At 48.8% G+C, this 9,837-nt stretch overlaps 1 protein-coding gene and 1 long non-coding RNA gene across 7 annotated transcripts in view; both read left to right on the forward strand.

Moving 5' to 3' along the window:
* Positions 1 to 7,698, forward strand: part of ACKR3 (atypical chemokine receptor 3) — a 14,185-nt gene extending 6,487 nt beyond the window's left edge. For 4 of the 6 annotated variants that reach the window (XM_042822041.1, XM_042822043.1, XM_042822042.1 and 1 more), the window contains exons 4-5: positions 385 to 784; positions 5,741 to 7,698. In XM_042822041.1, coding sequence (XP_042677975.1) covers positions 5,768 to 6,862 — 1,095 coding nt within the window. In that variant the 5' untranslated portion in view covers positions 385 to 784; positions 5,741 to 5,767 and the 3' untranslated portion in view covers positions 6,863 to 7,698. Of the gene's footprint in view, positions 1 to 384; positions 785 to 2,682; positions 2,709 to 5,740 lie in introns of those variants that run through there. The other 2 variants (XM_042822044.1, XM_042822040.1) reach the window with 2 other exon arrangements.
* Positions 7,699 to 8,179: 481 nt separating this feature from the next.
* Positions 8,180 to 9,837, forward strand: part of LOC122162093 — a 75,247-nt gene continuing 73,589 nt past the window's right edge. The window contains exons 1-2 of the long non-coding RNA XR_006169422.1: positions 8,180 to 8,268; positions 8,456 to 8,548. This is a non-coding gene — a long non-coding RNA (uncharacterized LOC122162093). The remainder of the gene's footprint in view (positions 8,269 to 8,455; positions 8,549 to 9,837) is intronic.

Consider the following 9,837-nt stretch of genomic DNA (forward strand, 5'->3'; position numbering starts at 1 on the left):
CTAACACTTAAAGCTGCCAAATTGCATTTTTTTTTTTCTTAATCTATTGACTTAAGTGGGCAGGGCTTGGTGTTAGCTTCCATCTGCCTCACAGTTGGAAAAGGAAGCCTTAAGAGAAAGCGAGGGGGCTTTCAGCTCTCATTTCAGCAGGGAGAGGCTGCAAGGGACGCTGTGGAATCCTGGATTTTCTATTTCTGCCTGTTGCCCCGTTAGTGTAAGCACTAAGAACTTGTGCTTTTGAGGGAAAAGAAAGATACTGCTTTAATTGAGGCTTATTGGGCAGGCAGTTAAAGTAATAACCCAGCTTTCAGCACTGTGTTGTGCCAAATATGCTGGGTCAAGTCATTCAGCTGTGTTTTCTTTTCCTTGACTTTTCTCTCATAGGTATGACAGTTTTCTCTATCTCCACTGGTCAGAGCTCACCCCTATGTGTGTTTATCTTCAGCGCTGAGCACAGCAGAGTGTTGATTTCATGCAAAGCCCTGTGCTGCCCACGGACATGGATAGCAGAGGCTTGTGCTGGGAGAATCCTGCTGCTGAAGACAGCCTGCTTGCTGTCACCCTTCAAACCAAAAAGCGCAGCTGTGGAGCTGGAGGCTGGGGCTGCTGGCTTTGTCAAGCAGTTGCCTGATGTTCAGGATTCAGCCTTTAGAGTTTCTCTGCACTGCCTGCAGTCTGGGATGGCAAACTCCAGGTGTCAAGCCACATTACAATTGCTGAACAAGTTCTTGCTCAGTTCTCATGGCATAAATCCACGTCCCAGGAGAGAAGGAAACTTGGATGGGTAAGAACTCATCTTGCTGCATCTGTGCAGGGAGTTCCTGCTTGATGAGCTGCCTCAGAGCTCACATCTCCTGGAGGCTGTGGTTGGACTGCCTTTTTAACAGTGGTTATAGAGCAGAACTAATCTCACTAAGCAAGTAGCATTGGCCCTGTGCTGATCTTATCTGGGGTGCCCAGCTTTTCCGCAGCTCTGCTCGCTGTGTTGTAGGGGGATGGTTTTGTGTTGTGCAATTCTTTGAGACAGTGTTATTTTGCTTACTGCTTAAGCATTTCATCCCTGAGCACCGAGCAAAATCTGGCTTTCATAATGGAAAGGGAATGGGCTCGTCCCTCCTGCGTGTGGAACGTGTTCCCTGTAAAAGATAGCTGGAGGGAGGACCTGGAAGGGGAGCGAGGGCTTTGCTCCTGCTCTTAGCAGATGCAAGAGAGGAGGCTGCCTGCAACTCCTGGACGGCGAGCAGCCTTGTGGTTGCTGATGCTGATGCGTATTTTTGGAGAGGCTGTAGTCCTTGATGTTATTTTCTGGTGCACCAAGTAAAGAAAAACTGCTTGCTTTTTTGACCAAGGGACTCTGGACTTCTGCAACAGTACTTTTTTTTTTTTGCTTAGGATTTTCAGAGCCTGATTTAGCCAAGGGCACACACTTATTTTTAAACTGAAGCCTGTCATTGTCTGAACTCATCATACTTCAATTCCGCCAGCATTCGCGGGCTTCAGCGAGCATGCAGAATTTAAGCGAATGCCAAAATGCTTTGCTCATTGACAGCTGTGAAGTTGGGAGGATCTAACTATCCTCATCTGGGGAAGGGAGCGAGGTACGTTTCGTCTCACCTGCTCCATCTGTGGGACAGCGAGGGGCTCATCCTTCTGTCCTTCTCCTTCCTGGCACCTAAAAAACGGTGGGATAGGCTAAAATCAGTGCATCCTTTCAGCTGTGGGAGGTATCATGTCCACAGCTTAATCATCTCCTCCTTGCTAGCAGAGAAACTGAGGCTGATTAACGCTCTTTGCATGCAGGATGCAAATCTGATGCATCCATGGACTTTGGTGATGTTTGAATGGAAGCTTTTGATTGCCCACGGAAATAAGTTAAAGCATTGTTGGATAAACAAAATGCATACTTTTTAATGGTGTTTCGCTCCCTCGCTGGAACGTGCCCAGAGAAGGGCAACAGAGTGGTGATGGTCTGGAGCACAAGTCTTATGGGGAGCAGCTGAGGGAACTGGTGTTGTTCATGGAGGAAGCCCAGGGGAAACCTTGTTGCTCTCTACAGCTCCCTGATGGGAAGCTGTGGTGAGGTGGCAGTAACAGCAATTGTATGAGAGGTGATGGCCTCAGGTTGCACCAGGGAAGGTTCGGGTTGGATACCGGGAAGCATTTCTTCTCAGCAAGAGCAGTGATGCAGTGGCACAGCTGCCCAGGGAGGTGGCGGGGGACCCTGGGGCTGTTCTGTAACCGTGGGGATGTGGCACTGAGGGATGTGGGCATGGTGGGGTGGGCTGGGGTTGGACTGGGTGGTCTTTCAAGTCTTTCCAAGCGGAACGGTTGTGTGGTTCCTACACAGGGCAGGTGCTTAGATAGCTTTCCTTTAACGAGGAGAGATGCAGTGGGGATTTCAGCTGTAGCAGGCACGTCTCTGACACCCTCTCACTTTTCCTTGGCGTTACTTTTTCTCCGCTTTGCGAGGGAGCAGAGGTGAGATTCCCTCCCTGCTGCTGACCGAGGCTCTCTCCACTTGACCCAGCCCGGTGTATGCTGGAGGCATAAGAACAGCCGGGCGAGCCCCCCGAGCTGTCCCGGGCCGGGGGCGGGCGGCGGGGCCGGGCAGGGCCGCCCTCCGGAGGCGGTCTCCCGTTGCCGCTATAAGGGCCGACGGCGGCGGGCGGCGCTCAGTGGCTCGGAGCGGGCGGCGCGCAGGCTGTGAGGTAATCATGGCGGGCGGGCGGCCGCGGGGGGAGCCGGGCCGGGGCTGAGGTGGCGGAGTGTCCCGCGATGGCAGGGCTGGCTCTGCGGTATGGGGTGACGCGGCTGTTCCTGGCACGGCTCGGGAGTGCGGAGTGTCGGAGATGAGGCTTGAAGCGGAGCGGGAGGTCGGGCTGTGCTGCCCTGCGTGCCCGCGGAGAGCAAAGCGTGCAGAGCGGGATCTGCCCGCTGAACATCGCTCTGCTCCCCTGGGCTCGGTGCTCGCAGGTGGCAGGGAGACGTGGGCTGTCCGCCTCTCTCCCTCGCTAGCCGGCGAGGCTTGAGCCTGTGAACGCAGAGCATCTCATTTCCCTTTGCTGGCTGTAGGGGGAAGCGGCGATCTCTCGCATGCAGCCCCCTGAACTTAGTTGGGGTTGCGCGGGTTCAGATCGCAGCCTGTGCTTTGCAGAACCTCGTGCATTTCTGCTGGCGGATTAACCCCTGGCTGAGTCTGATCCCAGCTGCTCAGTGGGTCTTGCAGCGTCCCGACCCCACTGAAACCTGTGTCTTCCACTGGAGAAAGTGATGGGGACGTCTCAGGTCTGTGCTGGGATGGTGTTCCCTGTGACAGCTCTTTGGGAGCAGCGCAGATGTCAGCCTTGCCCTTGCGCGGGGCTCTGTGCTGGCAGGGAGAGCTCAGGTTGCTTTGAGTGCGTTGAGGCGAGGTGAGAGGACTTAGCCAAACAGGCAGTTAATTTGGTTTGAATCTCAGCCTTGTCTTTCAGCGTGCCGGTGAGATGAAAGACTGGAAGGCTGGATAGGTTTGCAGCAGTGAGCTAGGTGCCCTCACGGGGCCAATTTGGGCCCTGTTTGTGGAGAGATTTGATCTCTCCTGGCTGTGTGCATGGCCCTCCTCATTGTTAGTGCCACCAGCTTCCCCTTCCAGAGGGACAATAGTGCCTTGAATCTTCTCCTGTAATCTCCCCCCCCAACCCCCAGCCCCTTATCTCCCTTTTCTTCCTCAGTTTGTGGCAAAGCCTGGCTGTGGCGAGGCAGGATGGGTGGGAGCTTTGGGAAGAGCTGATTATGCAGACAGAGGGCTAAGAGGTGCTTTGTGAACCCTTTTCAGAGGCATGAAGTTTCCCCAGCCCAGGTGCCAGTCCCCTGTGGGGACAAGAAGAGACTGCTTAGTGCAGAAGCACGTCCCAACTCTTCCTTGCTCTGTTGTCTCCTTCATATGTTACAGCATTTTAGAACTGATCCTAGAACATCCTAGAGCTGAGTGTTCCCTGTGAGTTTCCATAATGCAGGTTATCTCATAAGTCCCACTAAAACTTGCATCCCATCCAAGAGATCCTTTGGGGAGGTAAGGACATTGAGAGATACAGGTGGTTGAGTAAGTTGTTTCCCTGTGTGTTCTCCTTGGCTTGTTTCAGTCACTTGGTTGTTCAGTGCAAGCTTGCCCTGGGATTGGGAGCAGGAAGCAGAAGGATGCTCTCAGTTACAGGATTTACATCTTAATTGTGGAGAAGAATGAGGCTTCTGGCTATGTTTCAGGACGTTAAAGTGTCTAAAGGATTTTATATCTGAAAGAGGGGGATTGATGAGAGAAATGCAAGCTGAAGCTATCAGCTAACAAGGGCAGCAAGTGAGAAATGCTTTTCTTGACAGATCCTTTACTTACTGTATCCCTTGACAGCTTGCTCAGGCTGTCCGCCTTGTAGTGGCCAGACAGCAGAGTAAGAGAAAGCTACTTGTTGCAATTAAGCTGGGAGGAAGGATGGGCTGCAAAGCCTGCTGGTGTTACTGCTGTGTGTTGGAAGAGATACAGCTGCCGCACAGCCTGTGCTGCAGATGCGGCTCCAGGGCCTTCAGAGCTCTGCAGGGCGATCCACCTGTGCCATCACTGGACTCCAGCTGTCCTCCCAGGTTGGGTGGCACAAACGGGACAGTTCCTCCTTTGCAACCTGTCCTGGTGCTCCAGGGGAATGAGAGGAATGCATCCCCTGGTGTGGAAGAAGGAAGAAACTCCGGCTGGCAGGTGTCCGACTAGCCCAGGAGCAGCCTTGGGTGGTATTGTTGGCCCAGCAGGGCAGGAGGCCTTTTACGCTGCCCCAAAAGCACAGTGGTAATTAGCAGTCCAGCTTGGATTTTGTGTGAGCCGTGTGGGTCTGCTGGGTCCCTCCTTTCTGCTGGCAAGGAACTGAACAAGTAGCCCAGTGCTTTGTCTGCTGTCTGCCAATGGGGGAAGGGGCTGAAGAGGCAAGAAAGTAGGTTTAGAAAAGAGAGAGGGTGGGGAGGAAGCAGTTGTTGTGGAGCCAGCTGTGATGGGGGAGTATTTTGTAAATCAAAGCTCTCTTCTAAAAAGAAAACTTAAGCCGGGCAGATCTACTCAGCGGTCAAGCTCTGATTCTTTTTCCTCAGAGCTACGTGATAATCGTTAAACACAGGGGATGCTTTGTAAAATAGAATTGAAGGGAAGGAGGGAGAATGGAGCAGGATTTAAATTTAAAATTGGATGAGGGTACAAAGCCCCTTAGTTCCCCATTTCTGCTTAATGCAGCTGGAGCTGGACTTGACAAGATGCTTATCAGAACTTGTGGTAAATGTTTTACAGTACCGTGTATCAGCCAGATCAATTCTACTATGCTTGAGGGAGTGCAGATAAAATGGCTTAAAGATTCCCCTGCTGAAAGCGATAGTATCATCATTTATGGTGGAGAAGACAGATTTAGTTGCCTGACATTTATTTGGCCACGGCGTACTTTGCGGATTTCACACCCGGGGATGATAGCCAACCTGATGATGTCAGACACGAGCTGCAGGAAAGAATCCCACACAAAGCTAGCGCTGTTCCTCTTTCGTGGACCAGATGAGTTTTGCTGTGTGTCTGTTCTGCTTCCTTTACTCCACAGACCTCTTTTATGAAAACGTATTAGCAGAGCAGGACATCACTAAAGCAGCGTGTCTCGCATGCACTTCTTGGTGTGAAGAAGACAGCAGAAATACACCCATTAACCTCAGATCTTTTCTTTCGATCCCGCTTGTTCCGTAGGTCACTCGAAACCTGAAGTAAGCAAACATGAATGCACTTGATTTGACTTCAATCTTTGATTTTCTGGAAAAGGCCAACTTAACGGAGATCAACTGGATGTGCAACAACAGCGACTGCATCACAGTCGATGCAACAGCATGCCCCGGCACGCTCAACAAAAGTGCCCTGCTCTACACCCTGTCCTTCTTCTGCATCTTTATCTTTGTCATAGGGCTGGTGGCCAACTCCGTTGTGGTGTGGGTCAATCTCCAAGCCAAAATGACTGGCTATGAAACCCACCTCTACATCTTCAACCTGGCCGTCGCCGATCTGTGCGTTGTCATCACGCTTCCTGTTTGGGTTGTCTCCCTCGTCCAGCATAACCAGTGGCACATGGGAGAAATCACGTGCAAAATAACTCACCTTATATTTTCCATCAACTTGTACGGCAGCATCTTCTTCCTGGCATGCATGAGCGTGGACCGCTACCTCTCAGTTGCCTATTTCACCAATTCTAGTAATCGCAAGAAGAAGATAATCCGCCGCTGCATCTGCATCCTGGTGTGGCTTCTTGCCTTTTCTGCATCTCTGCCAGACACCTATTTCCTTAAGACAGTCTCTACCAGCAATGAAACCTACTGCCGTCCCTTGTATCCCGAGGAGAGCTTCAAGGAGTGGTTGATCGGCATGGAGCTCATCTCTGTCGTTTTGGGCTTCCTTATCCCTTTTCCAGTCATTGCTCTCTTTTACTTCCTCCTTGCGAAGGCCATCTCTGCCTCCAGCGACCAAGAGAGGAAGAGCAGTGGGAAGATCATTTTCTCCTACGTGGTGGTGTTTCTTGTCTGCTGGCTACCTTACCATACAACTGTCCTTCTCGACATCTTCTACAGTCTTCATTTCATACCCTTCAGTTGTCAAATGGAGAACTTCTTGTACGCCACGCTTCACATCACTCAGTGTTTCTCTCTAGTCCATTGCTGCGTCAACCCCATCCTCTATAGCTTCATTAATCGCAATTACAGATACGAGCTCATGAAAGCCTTTATTTTCAAGTACTCTGCCAAAACTGGTCTCACTAAGCTTATTGACGCTTCCAGAGTGTCAGAAGCGGAGTATTCTGCTCTGGAGCAAAATACCAAATGACTGCAACTCCGGCAAGAACCCTCCTTGACTCTCTGACTTTTTTTTTCCCCCCCTTTCCTTATGCTTGTTATGAACGGGGCATGAATTACAGCCTACAGAAGAGAAATAGCAAACTGTAATTTAAGAGTAGAATCAGGCACAATATGGAAGTGGTACCAAAACTAAGCGTTTTGTTTGTGTGTTTTGTTTGATCTCCTCCTAGCCCAGTCTGGACTTCTTGACAATGCTATGCAAATGGAACCGACTTCCTAGCAGACAAAGCCATTGTGTACCAGAGATAACATTCGTTTTCAGGATAAGCTTTTTCCTTCCATGTGTAGATTCCCTCTTGTCTCATTGTATATGTTATTATATATAGTATGTTGTATTTAAAAGCTCGAGACTTTATTTTCTGGCTATCGGTGTACCTTATACAATTGTATTTGAAAATGAAATATATTTTTATCATGTATTTGAAGTATATTGCTGTTGAGTGTATCCAGAGTGCTGTAGTCTGAGTGTTAGGCTGCCATTTGGTTTTAACTGTCCTTGCTAAGAGGATGACAATGAAAGGCAGTATGGCAATGATCTCTGATGTGCATCCTTGCTGGCTGGCACGGTTCATTGACCATAGCTTTATGTGGTGGTCGTAGCCGTGTGTCTGGAGCATGAAATGTATGTGCTGTAATATAGCTACCATCATGTTAAAATTAACAGTATTGTAAGAGTTGTTAACTCTTATGCCCGGACTTCACAAACCTGTATCTTTATGCACAGAATGAATGATCTTGCTTCTGAGAGTTGTCTCTATTTGTAAGTTATTTTTGTAAAATAAAGATCTGGAAAAACTACGTGTAGAAGTGGTTTGACTTGGTTTTTCTTGGTGCTATCATGCTTCTCCTTAGAAACGAGCCAAAAAGAAGAAATCACAAAGCTGCCTTCTAGTTTCTCTTCAATGCAGAAACAAACAGGTCAGTTGTTGGTTGTGTGAAAGGAATGTGAGATGGCACCAGTGAGTAGGAAGAGGGGAAGGAATGGGTCTGTGGAAGGATGTACTGTTTGGGAAGGTAAGGCCAATGGATTTATAAGATTAAAGCTATTGGGAATAATGAAAAGCTGTGTCTGTAGCTTGGATATAAGCATCTAGAAGAAAAATATGGAAGCACTCAAGTGGGATGAATATTTGAAGTAATCCAAGTTCAATCCTCTGCAGGTTTTGCTTGCAGTAGAATTCAAAGGTTAGCAGTCCTGAAAGCATTTAAGTCCTTTTTTTTTTCTCTCTTCTTCTCTTTGTTGTGAGCTGCTTTAAATTTGCATTGTTATTCTGTCAAAGCGCAGGGCAAGATTCAGCTGGTGCAGGGTGTGTGGAGCAGACCTTTCTAGAGCCAATGAAGTGCTTGAATATGTCATCCTCATCCCAGAACAAGGTAATTAATGTTAAATCAACGACGCTGACTCGCTGCAGCTGGTTTGTGTGTTTTGCAGCTTCAGCACAACTGCTTTGCTGGTGAAGGTTGTTGTCAAATTGCTGTTAAGAACAAAGCATGCCCTTGTCCTTCTGAGGTCCTGATAGTGAACAGTTTTATAATGACTGTATTTTGTTTCTTTCCTTAGGGTACGTTGCTGTCTTTGTGAAGATGATCCTATAGATCCTGGGTAGCGCTGAGCGTCGAGGAGATCCTGCAGACCTGCAGTGTGAGCTGGAAGGTAAAGTCTCCAGGCATTACGCAACCTGGTCTGTTACAGCTCCTCAGAGAGGAAGGCCCTGGGGTTAAGCAGCTAGCTTTTCTCCTTGCCCCTTGACTGCTGTCTGCACAGAGGCAGGACATTTGTGTTAGGACCAGAAAAGTGGTTCTGGGAACCGTGGAGTCTGATGTGAAGGAGGGTTTTGTTTTTGACAGTAACAGGTGGGTAAAAACGCACGTCCTTGGGGAGAAGGAGTGTGTCTTGCAGTGACTGATGCAATGCCTGCTGGAATGCTGTGTGGCCAAATGTCCCTGTCCTGGAGCTGGAGTGTTATGAGGGGTCCCTGCTTTGTGCTGCTGTTTGGTGCAGGATTGTGGTCTGGGTCCCAGCAGTGCCCATAGATGCTCTCTCTCCTCTGATGGCTACAAATGTGCAGCACACTTGGGTCCTCGCTTTTCCAGGAGGCTTTTGATAAATGCCTCAGTGGAAAAGTGAATAAAAATCAAATCTGAGGTGTTATAATCTGTGCTGGAACAAGTCCTCCTGTGAAATTGTTGGTCTGAAAGGATCCCAGCACTGTCAGGTACTTCCATGTGCCTCGCAGGCAGGCACCGAGCAAATGAAAGTACAGCTGTTCCCTGAGAAAGGGTTTGTATTTTTTTTTTTTTAATAGAAAATGCTTTATTGTTGCTTAAACACAGATTTCCTTTTATGAGCCATAAATGACATTCAGGTGTAGCATAGTGACTTTAAATCAGATCCTCTGGCAGCCATCAAGATATTGTATTGCAAGAAACGCCTTACAGGCTAACTGGCCCGTTTGTCCTTTGACTAATTCATGGTTTCAGTGCTCCTGACTTTACATACTAGTCTTTGATGAGTTCACTGAGCATAAAAGCTATTTAAAGTTACTAAGAAGCAAGAAATAACTCATCTGTGAGCAATATTTAAGCACGTGTCTGCGGCAGTGCTGCCAAAGCCAGATCTTATTCTGTTTCAGAGAGCTGCTTGATGAGGCGAGTGTGACTAGTGCAAGGTGCTTGAGCAGTGGGGCTCAACACTGTGTGAAATGCAAGCAGGGATGGGTTTGGGGGGAACTGACTTGTATTCAGTCCCACTATGGAAATCCCAGTGTGCTTCTAGGCTCCCATACGGTGCATGGCTGAAGAGCATCTGAGCCAGAGTCTGCTCTGATTTACACCCTGGCTTTACTGTTGGATAATGCTGCTGATTTGAAGGGAGCTCTCTGGGATTTATAGGGCTTTCTATAAGAAGGATCAGAGTTTTTAGCAATAATCCTGTGCAAGTGT

Source organism: Centrocercus urophasianus, unplaced genomic scaffold (assembly GCF_019232065.1).
Source record: "Centrocercus urophasianus isolate 14NV4802_14NV808 unplaced genomic scaffold, USGS_Curo_1.0 seq_20, whole genome shotgun sequence".
NCBI lineage: Eukaryota > Metazoa > Chordata > Aves > Galliformes > Phasianidae > Centrocercus > Centrocercus urophasianus.